The sequence below is a fragment of the Tasmannia lanceolata genome, unplaced genomic scaffold, assembly GCF_043159265.1.
Source record: "Tasmannia lanceolata isolate RefF3 unplaced genomic scaffold, GAP_Taslan_0.1 ptg000019l, whole genome shotgun sequence".
NCBI classification, from domain to species: Eukaryota; Viridiplantae; Streptophyta; class Magnoliopsida; order Canellales; family Winteraceae; genus Tasmannia; species Tasmannia lanceolata.
Genome location: NW_027518696.1, coordinates 9,243,809 through 9,262,378, shown reverse-complemented (window position 1 = coordinate 9,262,378; position 18,570 = coordinate 9,243,809). Strand labels below are relative to the sequence as shown.

Below are 18,570 nucleotides of genomic sequence, written 5' to 3'. Positions count from 1 at the left end.
GTTCAACCCAATGTGCAATCAACAAGAGTTAGAAAAGGTAGTGCTTTATAAGCCCTTCTCTTTCTTTTCTCTCATCCGATGTGGGACTATCTTTTCAACTACACTTCTACATCCTTTTGTAAAAGCAAATATTTCAAAGAAAACATTTTCTTTTTCCCAAACGCTTTTGATAAAACATTTTCCAAAACACTAAAACATGTAATATACATGATTTTGAAAATGCAAAATCACTAACAATCCCCCACCATTTTCAAAATCAAAGAAAATTTTCTCATCAGGCTTGGAAATCTTATGCATAGATGAAGGTATCTCTCGATTTGAACCTTCACTTAGTGAGGACATATCAAAGTTAACCAGAATTGCATAGTAGACGTATCTTTGAACTAGCTATTCTATTTGGTTAACCGGATACGTCTCACACACAAGATTTCACCTCTTTGGGCAATTTCTAAAACCGACACATGTACTGGCCTTGTGTCTATATCTTGGTTTCATGAGCGCTCTAGAGACTAGCCAGGTCTCATAGGAAGCGGCACCACTTCCACACTCACATAGGTAGGCTTATCAAGAGTGCCCCTGTAACTAAAACACTCCAACACTATGTTATAAGCCTATTAAGAGTTTAAATACTCAGCCTTCTCCTTTTAAACATTACAGGTACCAAGCACTTTACCTTGGGATGGCAAATAATACAGATTATAGTGCTTGCAATCACTCCATATGATGTACTTGGACTCATTGAACTCAAGACTTGATGTTTATTCAAGTGTTGAGTTGATGTTCCATCATTGGTGACTATTGGTTAATGGCTTTAACCCCATCCCTAATGATGTTTTACACACCAGATCTCTTGCAAGAGCTTTAGTGAATGGATCGGCCAAGTTTTGGCTCGATCTCACAAAATCAATAGTTACTACTCCATTAGTAAGTAACTCTCTTATAGCACTATGTCTAAGTCCTATATGTCTGGACTTACCATTATAAACATGATTATATGCCCTTGATAGTGTGGCCTGACTATCACAATGGACATAAATCGATGGCATTGGTTTAGACCATAACGGAATTTCCAATAACAAATTCCGAAGCCATTCCGCCTCTTTACAGCATGCTGCCAGAGCTATAAACTCTGCTTCCATAGTTGAAGTTGTTATGCATGTCTGTTTCTTAGAGGCCCAGGAGACTGCTCCCCCACCAAGGGTGAAAATCCACCCACTGGTTGATAAATGGTCTATACGCTCAGTTATCCAACTAGCATCAGAGTATCCTTCTATTACAGTTGGATACCCACTATAACATAAACCATAGTCTATAGTTTTCTTTAAATATTTTAAAACTCTATAGACTGCATTCCAATGAGAAAAACTAGGATTACTGGTAAACCTACTAAGTTTACCTACAGCATATGCTATGTCTGGCCTAGTACAAGTCATAGCATACATAAGACTACCAATTACACTAGCATACCCTAGTTGAGAGATAGTCCTACGAGTATTAAGATACAACTTTATATTTGGGTAAAAAGGTGTTGAAATGGGTGAACATTCAAAATGGTTAAACTTTTTGAGAACTTTCTCAATATAATGAGATTGTGTTAGAATAAGACCATTATCCTGTCTTATGATTCTAATACCCAAAATTACATCAGCTTCACCCATATCTTTCATATCAAAGTTTTGAGAAAGATATGATTTGGTACTTTGAATGCTTGCAATATCAGTACCAAAAATTAACATGTCATCAACATATAAACAAATAACAACACCTTGCAAAGTGCGCCTAAAAAAGCGCCACTAAAGCGCCCTATAGCCCATTGTCCACGCCACGCGCGCGCGTGCGCGTGCGCGTGTGCGAACGGTGCGTTGCACCGTCCCGCGGGTCCAACCATGGGTTCAACCCAATGTGCAATCAACAAGAGTTAGAAAAGGTAGTGCTTTATAAGCCCTTCTCTTTCTTTTCTCTCATCCGATGTGGGACTATCTTTTCAACTACACTTCTACATCCTTTTGTAAAAGCAAATATTTCAAAGAAAACATTTTCTTTTTCCCAAACGCTTTTGATAAAACATTTTCCAAAACACTAAAACATGTAATATACATGATTTTGAAAATGCAAAATCACTAACACAAAGAGCCACTGTTCTGTTGATAAACCAGATAAATTGCTCCAGATGTTGCTTAAAATCAAAACCCTGTTCTTTCTTTCCAATGGAAAACAACGGAAATGCATTTAGTTGCTACTACTTTCTTCACTTGATTTTGCACAATTCCTAATAAAGACCTTGAAAATTTCCGAGCTGTGTATACACTGTTGTACCATGAAAACCGAAGACAGAAATGTGCATTTATTAATCATTTTGAAAACGTGTGCATTTACAAGATGGCAGACATGAGAAACGCCGACACATACTCTTCAGGCTTGTAAAGGCAATATGTAGTGAATAAAGGGAACAGTGGACCAACTGCAATCAAAACCTAAGGCTAGTTTTGACCATATAATAAGCTTCAAAGTTTTGACCCTATAAAGCCTCAGCTTCTTTGGTACTCTGAAGTCCGGAAAACCCTTGTTCAATTAAACATCAAAAGCAAACTTTCTTTTCATGAGTGAAGAAGCACGGAGAACCATTTGAAATAAATTATATTTGAGGAATCGACGGACCTTAAAAGTAATGAAGAAATGGAGAAACTGTGCAGCCATGCATTAGTATCAAGGACTTACCTGACGCATGTAATTTGATGCAAAACCATTGATTGCGGCAACTCCACAATGTAAGCGGGAGGCTATTTCTTTAGCGCGGTGTTGGCTGCCTGAAAACACCGCACAACCGAGCTCATATACTGTGTCATTTGCAAGCTTAATAGCCTCTTCATCAGAGCTGAATTTCATTATTGGAATGATTGGTCCAAAGGCCTGTGGAGAGTCAAATCCAACTTTATTAAAGTGCACTTTCATGGAACCATAATATGAATAAGTTTATAGCAATAGAAAGCTACCAATTATTCAAAAAAAATAAATTAGAAACTACCTCTTCTTGCATCAACTTCATCGTGTGGTCGACATTCACTAAAACTGTAGGTGGAAAGTACTGATCAACAGCATCTTCACTCAAGTTGCCAAAGCTTCCTCTACCAACAATTACAGCACCTTTTTCCAAGGCATCATTCACAAGATTTTGAAGCTTGTCAGCATGCCCTTGCAAACATATTGCTCCCATATCATACTTTCCAGCTAGTGGCGGACCCTACATAGGTGATCAGTTAATGAAAATATTTTAATTTTACTCACGAAAATGAATTTAACTATGAAGTCTGCACATCCTATGCAAATATGTGTGAAGTAGGTTGATTAAGATCCTACACAGTTCTACAACCTCCACATACAAACAGTTACGAAGACATGGTTGAAGCAAATTGGAATGGAACCAATCCACTGGTGTGACCAGATTAAGTATTGACTAAACACCCTTACGCAGTTTCATGGGACCAGTGGAGCTGAGAATTCACAATTAAGAGAAGAAAAGTTGATGTGCTCATCGAATGAAATTAGCTTTATGTATTACAAAGCTGCAAAATGAACCTTTGTAAAATGTCAAAAAAAAAATGTTGGGCTACCACTTTACAGAAAAACAAATGTTTGAATACAAAACCTAGTAGTTTTACAAGAGTAAAGGTTTAGCATCAGAATTTTGGCACGGGATGATTCTCTTTTACTTATCAGCCCTTTTTTTTTAATTATCCCAGGCAATGTAGGGTTCTGTTAAAATTTCAGTGCATGAAAACTTGGAGGTTTGAGGGTTTGTAAAAAAAAAGATATTTCATTAAGAATTAGATTACGGCAATAAAAGCATAATTGAAAGAGAACATAAGAATTGGGTTCGCATAACAAACTTGTTTATTTATTTAAAAAAATGCAAAACCTAAAACATCAACAGAATCTCCTATAAAATGAGGCAGAATGGAATACTTACAACACAGACAGATTTTACGATTTTGACAACTTGAGCAACAAAAGTTGAATAAATACCACTATGCACATAAAACCTCTCAGCACCAGCACAGTTCTGCCCACTAGATTGAAGAGCAGCTCTAACTGCTATTTGTGCAACCTACATGACGGAAGAAAATTTGTGAAATTCTACCCACAAGATAAACAATCAGTGAAATTCTACCAAAAGATGTTTAAGCAAACAGAAAGAAAAAATATATCTTGATCCAAAAGTACTAGAAATTTCAAATATCTCAAGGGCACAGGAATATCCATGACTACTAGGTACTGGTACAAAACTATAGGAAAAGAAAATTTCATACATGAGGCACATCAACATCCTCACACACAATGAATGCATCTTTTCCACCAAGCTCAAGGGTAACCGGTATCAGTGTCTCAGCAGCATTTGCCATGATCTGTGGGATAAGAAAACTAAATGTCAGTGAAAATGAACATAGAAATAAAGAAGTATTCACCAACTCAAGAAATCTAATCAATAGCATGTTGATGACGTATAAAATCAACAAGCTACCAAATAATCATATTGGGTAAAAGGGTATCATGCCCCAATATTACATTCCTTTTTTTCTTTCAACAGCCATAGAATGTGTCATTGACCATAGAAAAGAAAAAAGATAGAATTCAGACCCCCTGATATCTTACCATATTACACTAAAGCTTCGCAAATCTCTGAATATGACCAAAACTACCTTAAGAGTAACCAGATGGCATTGCCCCTTCAAATGATTTCTTTAATAGGTCAACCTAATTAACAAATCAACTGAAGGGATAGAAGCAACTAAGAAAATGTCAATTGACATCAGAATTTTGCCCAATGCGGGTGATCCGGAAAACAAAAGTTGCATAAACATCCTTCATTTGCAAAATATTAATTAGTCATTGAAAATTATGAAATGGCCAAAAAAGTTTAATGTTTTCAAAAATATTTCCTAAAGGTCCATAAATACTATACCAAACTTGTTTTGCCGAAAATGCCCTTCAATCAATTCTAAAGTCATTAACCTTTTTGCCTAAAAATTTTTACTTTGATGCTTTCTCATTTTAAAAATGATCCTACTTTTGTTAGAATAAAAAATAATTCTTTGGGGGGGGGGGGGGGGGGGGGGGGGGGAACTTCTGAGGATACGATTTAACCTAATCATTACGATTTTCCCTAATCATTTCAGAATTCAGAGCAGGCACAATCGCTCCCGGTTTTTAGTTTTGATCACACCAACCCAAAATTCCCCTAGTTTTTAGTGGGGGGAAATGATATTTCCACCCTCTCTTGTAGTGTAAAAGGAGTTGTATCGTCATAAATATACTAGATGGGGTGGCGCCAGGAAGAAAAGGAGGCGAATATACCACTTCCAATAAAAGAGACATTCATGGTGGGATCCACAATCAATACTGTGTGGCAAATTCAGGCGAAACCCTTGATGTTTTTTCTATGTGGCAAACCGGGAGTGCCAATATCAGCAGCCATTATTTTCATATATATGTGAAAAATAAAAAAGAAAAAGAAAAAAGAGATTCTTCGTTTTTTTCAAAGAGAGAGAGAGAGAGAGAGTGAAACCCATTTCCTTCTCCGATCATTTTCCGGTGTGTTTGCCGGAGCTCTGATCGACTCCGATCCTCATCGTTACCTTCACTTTCTTCTCCATCGACTCCTCTTCATTCGATTTCAAACATTCTCTACCGCCGTCATCGGTACCTCTAATTCCTTTATCCTTTGCAACCATTTCCACTAGATCTGAGAAACTTCAGTTATTTCGTTGACTTCCAACGAAATCCGATCATCTTCCCCCAAAGATCCGGTCATATTCCGGCGGATCTCCAATCATATTCCGGTGGTTTTCTTCTTCTCAGATCTTCGATCTTCTCCAGCAGATTTTTACCGAATTCCGATCCACTTCAGTTTCTCTGCAATAATTTCTTCTTTCTAGTCTTCTACATCTCAGATCTATATCATTCAGGCTAGAAACCCTAAATCTATGCCATCTTTTCTCAGAAATCTGAGTCTCGTAGGCTTAAATCTCTTTGTTTCGTTAAATTGAAATTTCTAATCTGATTATTTGGGGTTAAGAGGCGGTAGATTAAGGAATTTGATCCATATCAGCCAAGCCCGGTGGAGTTGTCGCAGATCTGGTGGAATCATTTCAGATCCGGCAGATTTCATCAAATCCGTGTCTATAAATCTCAGTGCTGAAGGAGAAGAGCATGGATCTAAGCATAATATAGAGGAAGAAAAGAAGGATCAGAGCATATTCAAGGTATCTCGCTACTTTAATTTGAATTTTGAAGTATAATTTTGTTTGTTACTTTGTGTTCATATTGCTAAGATTAGATGATGATATTTTTTTTATGTACTTGATCCTTTTAAATGATTCTCTTATCTAGTGATTTACTTCCAGATGGTTTTTATGTTAAAATTTTAGTTCAATCTTAGATCCGGACTTTAAAATCTCAAATCCTTGAGCTATTTCTCACGAAACATGAGATCTGGTTATTTTCTTTCTGTGGCTATATAAACAAATCTCGATCTGAGTGGTTAAATTTTAGATCTATCTTTTGATCTCTGCAAATATTCTTGTGTGGTTGATTGGTCCGTTATATGGATTTTTATGGTCAAATTGCATTAGATTTATCGGACTATGAAGGGTTTTGCCAAATTTCTGTGATTTCTCAAATTCTTTTTACCATTGCTAAGCTCAGAGAGAAAGAAAAGAGCTGAGAGAATTTGTGATCTAATAAAAGAGATCCTTGATTTTTCATATCCAAAACAGAAAAAAAAATTAATAATAATGAGTTTCCAGAGGGTCTGATAATTAAGCAAGTAGCAGGTGATTTCTAATTAAAGAAAATCAGAAGAAAATTCAGAGATTCTTCATTGCTGTTATTCCCAAGTTGAAAGTTGTGAGTTGTCGTTGAAATCTAGTGCTTGTGACTATACTACTGTTAAAACAAAGCTATCTTTGGTTGATAATTTGAAGTAGGCCTACATGAAAAATATATATTTTTTTTAATGTCAAAAGAAGTGCTTGTATTTTTATTTGTATTTTTTTTTATTATGTGGCATAAGGTCTGTATCTCATTTTTTTTTTAGAATGAGATGTCTGTGGTATAATGACTATATGAGCTGATGTTAATGGCTGTATGAGTTGAATGCGATTTTTCATTGTATGAGCTGATGCTTCACTGGTGTTTTCCTATAAACAATTGTTTCGTTTTGAGTTGCTTATGATAGATCTCTCAAGTTCTAATGTGACTTTCAAAACTTTATTCTCTGTATTATCTAGTGGAAGTTCTTTATTCACGTTTAATTTAGCAACAGATTCTGTATTTTATTTTCCCTCACTTGTTTTGGCAGATATCTGTACTTCTCAGGTTTTGTTAGTGGAGTTTTGTATCACCCCTTGCTGACTTTGTAATTCCTTGGGTACAAGCATGGATTCCTTAGATTTAAACTTTATTTGATTTTATATATATATATATATATATATATATATAGCATTTCAGAATCATTTAAGTTAATTGCAGGATGTGGAGTCATTTGTGAATTCTTTGATTAAGTCCTATTTTCACAATAGTAGTGTGGATCCCATCCCGGAGGTCGGTCCCACAAGGGTGTGTTTTTTTTTATGATGATAGCGCCTTTGTCCATTAGATTTAAATATGATTGCTTTTTCCATAAATTTAGGATAAAAATCCTAACTTTACGAAAGAAGCAACTGACCAGAGTCGCCACCTAGATTAGGGATCTAGGACCCATGATTAACTCTGTTAATTTGGCCTACGCTTCGAATTCTGGGTAAGTTACCTGGTTACGAAGTCGGAAGGTGTACCGCACGAAGTGTACAGCACCGACCTTGCCTAACTTTTGAAAGCTTTAATTATTTAGGTTTAAGAAAGGAGGTGAATGTGAACTTTATTAACCTAGATGCATTCTAATTTTTTTAGCTGTTCACAGTTTAGACTCATGCGGGCCAGGAGTGCATCCTACATGCAACTACATGCCTATGTGCCTATGTGATTGTTTTGAGATTGAGGAGATCTGACTTGAGTTGAATTTGATTAATTGATTTGAGGTGGAGTGACGTATGCTATATGAACCTAGATTTAATGCAATAGACCTAAGTTACATTTTTAGTATATTTGTGAACTTTGGATTCTAAGAATTCTATTTTGAAAACCTAGAGTGCCACTTCTAAGTTTTTCAATCCTAGAACCTAAAACTTAAGAATTTGGAGGTTTTGATTTTGAATTGAAGTTTTCCAATTTGATGTAAGTTCTTAGATTCTTTAAGGTTTTTTTCTTTAATTCCAAAGAGTTCTGAATTCAACAAAGTAACTAAGCATGCAAAAACCAAAGCAAACAACTAGCAAGATGGCTAAACATGTGATTTCTAAGCATATGATGAGGACAAATAATAAATAAAGAAATCTAAACATGCAATTAATCATGCGACTAAGCAAAAGGAAACATCTAATATGCAAAACGGTTTAAGGAAAAGGAAAGGGTGAAAAGGGAATGGAAGAGATGAAGAAGGGTGTCGAAAATGAAAGAGGCAGAAGAAAGGAGCGAAAATGTGTGGAAAGGTGTGGAAATGTGCGGCTGAACTTGGGAGTGCCAAGTTGCCTATGTACCCCGTGATGGGGATCAAGCCACACGTAGTTCCAATGGGTTTGAGAATGAAATGAGAACTTGGATTGGAAACTCGTGCTTGGATCTTGGAATTGGACATCTGGATTTTGGAACTTCGAATTAGATTTGGGATTGACGGTGTAGCTTGGTTGAATTAAAATAAGATGTAACTCGGTTGGGGTGACGGGAGGGTACAACACGGTTGCGGCTCGGTTTAGCATGTAGGGATGTGACTCGGTGAGACTTGGTTTGGCTTGTAGGAGTGAGTCAACTTGGTTTAGGTGGGAGTTAGGTTGGATTGAGTTGACTTGGGTCGAGTCGATTTGACTTGGGTTGACTGGTTGACTCGGGTTGCGGTTTGGGTTTGCTTGAGTTGACTGAACCGGGCTGAACAAGGTTGAGTCCGAGTTAGACCGGATTACGTGGGATTGGACTGGGTTGGTCCGAGTTGGACTTAGGTCAGCTTGGGTGGGACCCAGGCTGGCTCGGGTTAGGTTCAAGTTGGGTGCAATTTGGGCTCAGGTATGGGGTCCAGCTTGGGTCCAAGGCGAATGAGTCCGGGGTTCGGGTAAGGCCAAGTAGGCCGTGGCTGAGTTGGGATTAGGATCGGGTTGTGGGTCTGATTGTGGGGTTCGGCGGATTTATTGTATTATTATAATGGATGTGGTATGGTGGGTATGGAAACAAAGACGGGGTCTGACGATACCCGATGCATTGTGGGAGTGACCGGATGAATAAAGCATGAGACATGGCTATGGTATGGTATGGGCATGGGTTATGGCTGATGAAGGATGGATAAGGCGTAGCTATTATTAATAAGATGGGGTCTGATGGGGTTAGTTTCATTGGATTAGATTTAGCTAATAAAGTGGGGTCTATTGATGTATGACTGTGTGTAATGGGGCTGATGATTATGGACGATGGAATGAGGGTGCCAATAGCTATAGGTAATGGAATAAGGAGTTGATGACCTTGGGTAATGGGGGTCTGAGATGTGAGGGGCTGCTGGGCTACGGGTATAGGATGGGATCGGGTTACGGATCCGAATCGGGTTGGGCTAGGCTGAACCGGGTTGGGCTAGGCTAAACCGAGTTGGGGTTGGGTTAAACCGAGTTGGGGCTGAACCGGGTTGGGTCGGGTTGCGGGTCCGAGGTTTGTGGGATCATATTGCGGGGTTCGGGTTTGTGGACTGATGCGGGGTCGGGTTTGTGTGGCTGATACAAGGTTCAGGTAGTGGCTATGGGTTCGGGCTTAGGTGGGGTTAATGGTTAGGGTAAAGTGAGTCGGGTCTAACTTAGGAGCAAACCCGAGACTAGCCATGGTCTAACCAGGGGGAAGCAGGGCGTGAACCAGGGTGCGGACCAGGGTGAACCAGGGTGCGAACCAGGGTCTAACCAGGGGCTAACCAGGGGGAACCAGGGTGTGAACCAGGGTGCGGGCCAGGGTACAACCAGGGTGTGAACCAGGGTGCAACCAAGGTCTAACCAGGGGCTAACCAGGGTGCGGACCAGGGTGAACCAGGGTGCGAACCAGGGACTAACCAGGGGGAACCAGGGTGTGAACCAGGGTGCGGGCCGGGATGAACCAGGGTGCGAACCAGGGTACAACCAGGGTGTGAACCAGGGTCTAACCAGGGGCTAACCAGGGGGAACCATGGTGTGAACCAGGGTGCGGGCCAGGGTGCGAACCAGGGTACAACCAGGGTGCGAACCAGGGTGTGGACCAGGGGCTAACCATGGGGAACCAGGGTGCGGGTCGGGGTGAACCAGGGTGGGAACCAGGGTACAACCAGGGTGTGAACCAGGGTCTAACCAGGGGCTAACCAGGGGGAACCAGGGTGTGAACCAGGGTGCGGGCCAGGGTGAACCAGGGTGCAAACTAGGGTACAACCAGGGTGTGAACCAGGGTGCGACCAGGGTGCGAACTAGCAGGGAACCAGGGTGCGAACTAGCAGGAAACCAGGGTGCGAACCAGCAGGGAACCAGGGTGCAACCAGCAGCGAATATGGGTGCAACCAGGGGCTAACCAAGGGGAAGCAGGATGTGAACCAGGGTGTGAACCAGGGTGAACCAGGGTACAACCAGGGGGTAGCCAGGGGGAAGCAAAGTGTGAACCAGGGTGCGGGCTTAGGGTAGTGGCCGATTGATAATGGAGTAGGTTCTACAGAAGTTTGGAGACGGCTTCGGATTGTAAAAATAAAATAAAAGAAGATAGATTGAGAGAGATGAGAGATGCATCCTATGATTATGAAATTTTCATTAATATGATTCTAACATAAAAGAAGATGAGAGATGAACATGAATGTGGGTGCATGAATAAGATGACCATGAAATCTAGCTCCTACATGAATTCTAATTTAATATGAATCTTAAACTTAAATAATAGCAAATAAACCAACCTCTCCCGTTGTTTGATGTCGATCCTCTCTCCTTTGCCTCTTAAAAAGTGATGGAGATTTTGGGTATCCTTTGAATAGGACAAGATTTGAAGACGGGGATATGGAGGATTTCTCTAGTAGTTCTCTTTGAGTCTTATTCCCTCCCTTGAGAAAGAAGAGAGCATAGGTATTTATAGGTGAGGGATGAGCCAGGTTGCCATCTTTAGGGCCTAGAGGTGTAGGGTGGAGATTGAGTGATGGAAAAAGGAAGGGGAAATAATGGCCAAGATTGATTTTTTCTAGAATATTCTCCCTCTTCTTTGGCATCTTCCATTTAGGCCATGGCTATGTTCAAAATGGCAAGCATTTATGTGGCCAGGATCAAGCACTAAAGATTTAGGAACAAATCAAGGTCCAGGATGATGCCACTTGTCCTTGGAATCTTTGTGGATTTGGAATCAAATTTCAAGACAAGGGAAATGTCCAATTTGGTTGCCTTTGTTGAGAATGGCAACAGCTTGGATGGCTTAGATTAACTGCAATCTCCATGTGATCGAAAGAACGGGCGAGATGGGGTCTCCAAATATCCTGAAATCTTTGCAAAGATATGGACTAAGATTGGGTGGTTGAGATCAATTGCAATTCTTAGGGGATCAAAAGAATGGATGAGATGATGCCACCAAATCTCCTAGAATCTTTGTCAAAGATTTTCCAAATATTTTGAATGTGAAAATCGAAAAATGCGGTTTTTAGGAGATTTTGAAGTCCGATTTCGATAATTCTTTCGCCGTTGGAATCATTGATTTTTCTTCTTTCTTTTAAGCCCAATATTGCCATAGAAATACTGATTTTGAAATTTTCGACCAATGAGGGCCCCCGATCTCCGCCTGTAGATCGTTTTTCCAAATATCGAGCGGATCGGCGATCTAAACGAACCAACCGATTCGATCAACTTTGGGTCAACGGTTAAAACCATTAAACCATGATATTGACAATGATTGAGACATCAACAAGTTTTGTTATCAATGATTTAATGATTCCGACGGATCTCGCTTATCCCGCCTTGATCCGTGACTTTTCACTAGTTTTTTTGCTTAGTTAAGTAACCCAATGTTTAATCTGGATTTGAGATTAGCCTTGATTGATATTATTTTGACTAAATGATCACAAATCCTTGGTAAAGAAATACACCCAGGTCAAGATCTACCCTTGATCTGAAGATTTACGGAAATCGAGTCTCGAAATGGAATCAGGGCCCGGGCTGTGAAGTGACCCTAGCTTATTTTGTCCCGATTGAAGATCCGTAAAGTCAGATCGAGACATTAATGACCTAAAACATATAAATCCATGATAGATTGACTCTTACATGGATTTAATACTCTATAGTCACTAATCAGGGCATTTTTTCAATTTTTCGGATCTAATCATCTTACCAGGTACATCTCTTTATCATTTTGGTTTTCAGAAAATTTGAGGATGCATATTTTACCAATGAAATTCCACGGATCAATATATTAGGTTATTGTTGGTTAAAGTGTAGCAAAATGAGGGTGTCTACAAGTAGTTGGTCTCTTTAATGTAATAGATTATTCAAAGGAAAATTTTGGTTCATAAGTATAACTATTGGCATGTTTCAGAGATAAATATTCTTGGTTGGTTGACATTTGAATGCCTAATAGGAGAATGTCGGATATATTCAGTTTGTGTCTTAAATTCCTAATCTTTTGTTATGCTTAACCTGATGGCTAGGTTTGAAGTTTGTAATATGTTTCATCATTATTTATTACATCATCATGTTGTTTGTGAAGTTCTGTTAGTAGAATAAAAAAAATGATGATGATGTTAGCTTGTTCGAGGGATCAATTGAAAATGAGCCTGAATACTGTCATTCAAAATTGTATGGTAGATAATTAGAACTGCAAGTGTAGCTTCCCTTTGGGGTGGTAGTATTGATGTTGTACCATGGGAATGTTTGCTATGGATCCTCGGTATTGGCATAAAATAGTTTTAAGTACTTGTAGTGTATTTGCATCGTTTACTGAATTATCCTAGTGATCATTTAATGCTAAGAAATATTTCATGAAATTATGTACAAGTTGCGTATATTTCTGTTTTGGTCAACTTCAGTTCAGTTGTGCTCATATTATCATATGAATGCTCGATTTCAGTTCAGCTAAATCTAAAATATCAGACATATGATAGAATGTTCAGTCTCTTCTTTGTTATACGATCATTTGAGCTGAATGGGGTTTGGAAGGTTTGGTTATTCATATGGTAGGATAATTCAATTGTTCCCCTCGTTGTCTTATTGGTGATTTTTAATATTGTCAAGACTGACTTATTTTCAAGATTGCCAATGCAACCAGTTGTTACGAGGTTTTGCTTAAATTTAATATTATCAATACAAATATATATAGCTGAAATTTCAATTTGAAATCTAAAGTATATGCTTTAAGGGTATTGGTTTTGAAATTATTTTGTAGCGCATTTCATCGGTCATTTGATAGTTGGTATTAAAATGGTGATTTTATCATTATTGAGAAGGGAAAAGTTGTCATCTGCTTGTGTATTCCAAACCAATTAGATGAGCAAATGAATATTGAACATATATGGCTTTCTTCTCTACTGTGCTGAAATAAAAACTGCTATGGCTCATCTGTATTAGGCTAAATGGAAAATTTTCATGGAAATGTCCATAGCTGCTGATTAACAAGGGTATGCATTTAATAGTTGAAATTTTGTTTGTACATATATGTTGTCCATCTTTACACAGCCGCTGCTCTATATGCTCATCCATTTTTATTGTCATAATCTTTTACGATTATAGCATATTTTCTGTTTCATACACTTCACAGTTACAGCACAGCTGCTGTCCTATATGGTTATTCACTTCATAGTTATGGCATAACTGCTGTTCTGCATATTGATTCACTTCACAGACCACAACTGTTGTTATGTACGTTTATTCACCTCATGGTTGTACTATAACTGTTGCCCATCTTTACACATAGCTGCTCTCATTATTGTTCATTCGAGAATGCAATGAGCATTGGAAGAATTTGTATACTTGGATGTGGATACTGATCTTGCCATTTTAACTATCACTATAGTACATCTTAAGGTCTACTCATGCATGTGGCTGACATTATGAGTTATGCGTTATTGAATCGTAGATGCATTGTCCTGGATACCAAAATCAGTTATTACATACAAGATAGCTTATATATATATGGAATGGTATATTAGGTGAATTATGTGAGTGAGCATATGTGTGAATATATACATGTGAGTGTATGTATGTGCCCATAGCAGCCCTCTCTATAACAGCTCTTATTTTGTTGAAAGTACATAACAGCCCTCGCAGCAATGAGAATTAGATTTGAATTGGTATCTTATTGAAAATGCCTAACAGTTTATTCAAACTCTTAGTGGTGTGAAAAGACACAGGAAAAATTCTATTTCACTAAAGGTTTATACTGATATCATTGCTTCAAGGAACTGTGTTATCTTACACTATTCAGTTAAAATATTTTTTTTAGTATGGATAGTTGCATAGAATTACCATGTTTTGTTTCTATAGTTTTGAGTACATTTAGTTCTGATGATAGTGCAATATAAATTCTATTGATGGCGTATTATTTGTCAATAGCAGCAAGATTTGTTTGTACTTGAATGATTAATAATGATAAATTTTGGTAATATAGTACATAACTGATTATACTATTTTGTTGATATCATTGAAAAAATGATAGCTACATAGTATTGCTACCGCTATGATAATCATTTGTTACCTAATTTTGATGAAAGCTTGATAATGATAGAAAAGGATTTAATCCTGCCTTGCTTTAATGACGATGATGCTAATTATCTAGACATTAGTAGCCTCATCATTGCAAGGGCGATGAAGGCGCTAGCCCAAGCCCATCCTTTTAGAGGACTTGCTTAGTCCAAGTAGCGTCCCCCTCTTTATTTAGAGGACTTTCTAAGTCTTGTAGATATCTTTTAGAGAGGGGAACCCTTCGTTTAGGAGACCATTGTGGTCTTATTAGTGAGTTTTATCATAGGAGAGACGCTTTGTCTCGTTAGGCAGCTCTCCTCTGGGAGCAAGCCTCGTTGCTTAGAGCCCGCCTTTTTCCCATTGGAGGCATACAGTGCCTCATTTGTAGAACCTCCCTGGTTTGTCTCTCTTTTGAGTTAAAAGACATTCTATGTCTTATTTGTCCCCCCCTTATAGAGTGTTAGAAAGTCTATGACTCATTTATCCTTTTTAGTGGTAGTATTACGGAGTCTTTGACTCATTCCACCTTTAAGTTGTAGTATTAGAGAGCCTTTGGCTCACTCGTCCTTTGGATGTCATTGTTAGAGAATCTTTGATTCACTCGTCCTTTAGATAGCAGTATTAGAGAGTCTTTGACTCATTTCCCTTTTTTTTCTATAATTGTTTTTAGGAGTTTCTCCTTAGTGTTATCGTTAATCTTGTTTTTTTAGAGACTTGCCCGGTCTCATTGGAGCTTTACCTTCTGGGGTCTTAGATTCTTTCGTCATATTTGATAGTTAGCTTACCTGGTTTAGGGGTTTCCCCTGTTGGCCCTAGGGTTTGGCCCTAGGGAGTTGCTTTGTGTTTTCCCTTAGGTCTTTGACCAAAGGGTGAAAGCATTTAAAAATCCAAGAATACTTAAAACATTTTAAAAGACCCAAAAATATCAGAAATTCAAAATCCAAAAACATTGAAAAAGTTTTAAAATTCAAAAAAACATTGAATACCTTAAAATTCAAAAACATGTTAAAACATATAAAACTAAAAAACATTAGAACTTTGAAAACATTAAAAAACCTTAAATCAGCTAAAGTGTTGAGTTTTATAGCGTATTAGGAGAGTTCGTTTCGAACTACGTTGGCTTGATCCTCTTTCACGAGGTACGTAGTGCAGCTTGGGATCTTTATCCCAAGTCCAGCCAAACCTTTAAAAATAAATTTGTCAAACCTTCCAAAAATGCAAAAACTTCTTCAAAATCTTTTTTTCAAAGAGATCTTCCCCTAGAGTTGGGGGTTTGTCCTAGCCGTTTGGTTTGTTTTAGAGTTAAGAGTCTGTCCTGATTTGTTTGATATGGTGTGTCCTGTCGTGTGAGTGTTCCTAGAGTTAGGAGGCCTCGAGTCGATCGGTTAGACATTTAGTCGAACCGATGACTAGACTAGGAAGCATATAGTCAGCCCATGGTTTTCATTAGGTTGCACCGCCTAGATACACATAGGTTATAGGACCCACCTGCATTAGCTTAAGGCTAATCAACTTGCATTAGTTAGGACATATAGAGAGTCCTAAAAATTACAATTCACATGAATTTAAGCAATTATACAAAAAGCTTTAAAAATCAGTCGAGTCTAGTGGATCGAGTCTAGGTTAGTGGTTCTAGATGGTTAGGCATCGTAGTTAGAATAGGTCATCGAACTACGTTGACTCCGATTCTTCCCGAGGCCGGGATACGTAGAGCAGCTGGGATGGACGGCCATCTTGGTCCGAGTCAAGTCGCATTAGAGTTAGGACTTGTTTTGTTCTGTCATATATAGGATTGATTTGTATTTTATGTTTTGATGTGTTTTCTTACTTTCTCGTACTGATACTATACCTTTAGCTATAGCTTGTATGTGTATGTCCACCAGAACTTAGATACCCATTAGGTTTGTCAGTCATAACCTAGCTATGCTTAGGTGACACATCTTTCATTTTATTTTATATGTGTTTATTATCTTTATCCTCAGGAAATGCATGCTTAGGTAGACGATTCCTGAGAATTGTTCCCATTTCACATGATTTTTACCCAAACTTCTTTGGAGTTAATAATAAATGGCATAAGAGACCAAGTGCTTGCACTCGGACGAATTGGGGGTGCTCTCAGACCTTCTCCATTCGTAACCAGGCATGAACCCATATATATTTCTGGTTATCCATTGCACAGAGGATTTGATTTTAGGGTTCCATGGCATATCCATGGATGGCGACTCTGAGTTTATTTCAGATATGTCTTGGTTTCGAGCCTTGGCTCCGGATCGAGACATATCTCTTTCTTTTTATATCACCACTCGTGCTATGCTATGAGAGTGGCATCCATTTTGAGAGTTCCTTGGTAGAGCTCTCCTTCACACGTGGATGATCCAGATGAGGGTGGTAGGGACTCGTTCCCTCACCGCCGCTCTCGGATCGGGGTCCACAGGCTGGCGACTCCACTGGGGATTGTTTTTGAAACATTGCCTAACTCTATAAAAATGCCATTTTTACTAACTTTGGAGAAATTTGGGTTAAAATCTTTTAAATGGGAACCTTTTCGCTTAGAATCCAGGGGCACCAGATAGGTGCGTAATTAAAACAAGGGTTCACACACCACTTTCATTCATGCATATATTATCTGTTTTGTGGTTACTTTCTGCTATGGTTTGCTGTGGATATACTATCAGATGACCTATTCGAGATACTATGAGTAGGAGCCGTGAGGGCTATACCCGCCTTCTAGTGCCACCGCACCAGTAGTATACTCAGCACCTGGACACTTCGTGTGTAAAACGGACATAGTTCGTACACTGGACTCTATGTCACAGTGTACAAGTAACTATGCACCCGGCCAGTTGGACCTCGCATCGGTACCCCTTCTATATATTGCATTGTCCTCTTGTTTGCATATAAGGTCGAACATGTGTTGCTCACACATGTGGAGCCTAGAGTTAGGAGCTTTGCCCCATTTATAGACTAGGGTAGCTCATTTTTATATGGCTACAACACAGTCCTAGTACACTCATCAGTCTGTCAAGAGTCAAGATTTTCTTGACTCTGCTAAATTAGACTAAAGATGGTGTCCCTGGTTAGGGTTTATATACGTTTATATACCTATATTTATTGATTATTAGATTAGGGCCTACTTATTTAGTGAGGTTCCTTATTTAATCCAATCAATCATATCAATCAATTTTTCAGATTTAGACCTAGTCATGTGGCTCTTTCCCATATCGCTCTTTTGGCTATTTTTCAGACGAAATGACTTGTCTACGATGAGACTTTCAGTCCAGTAGTTAAGAGAACTGTTGTGAGGTTCATCTTGGATTTGGCCAATATATTTAGGTGGATTATTCGAATGTATGTGAAGATCACTTTTCTTCACGGGTCAATCAAGGAGGAAGTTTCCATGGAAAACCAGAAGGCCTCAAAGTTGCCAAAAAAAAAAAGCAGCTATATGCGCAGGCTCAAAAAGAAAATCTATGGGCTAAATCAGACTCCCAGGGTATGGTTTCATAACATTCATCAAGCTCTCATAATTCATAAGCATTGGGTATAGAACAAGTATGTCTGAAATTAGTATATTCATTAAGTAAACTCGAGCATGGTTTTGGACCTTTTGGTCCTAGTAGGGGTGTTGAACGGATCCACTTCAGATCAGATCCGACTACGTCCTAATCACGGTCCATTAAAATTCCTTATCGGTCGGATAGGATTAAAAGTGTTCTTTGGAACCATTCAAAAAAAAAAAGAGTGTTCTTTGGATCCTACTTCCCGGGTCACGGTCATGATCCAT

The 18,570-nt window shown here is 38.6% G+C and overlaps 1 protein-coding gene across 1 annotated transcript; it reads right to left on the bottom strand.

Moving 5' to 3' along the window:
* Positions 1-2,571: 2,571 nt before the first annotated feature.
* On the bottom strand, positions 2,572-4,690 carry LOC143852275 (aldehyde dehydrogenase 22A1-like). Its single transcript, XM_077361680.1, has 6 exons — positions 4,651-4,690; positions 4,308-4,403; positions 3,968-4,105; positions 3,026-3,241; positions 2,719-2,910; positions 2,572-2,658 (listed from the first exon to the last, which is right to left on the bottom strand). Exons 1-6 carry the CDS (start codon positions 4,651-4,653, stop codon positions 2,572-2,574), a joined length of 732 nt encoding a protein of 243 aa, XP_077217795.1. The 5' UTR covers positions 4,654-4,690.
* Positions 4,691-18,570: the final 13,880 nt, after the last annotated feature.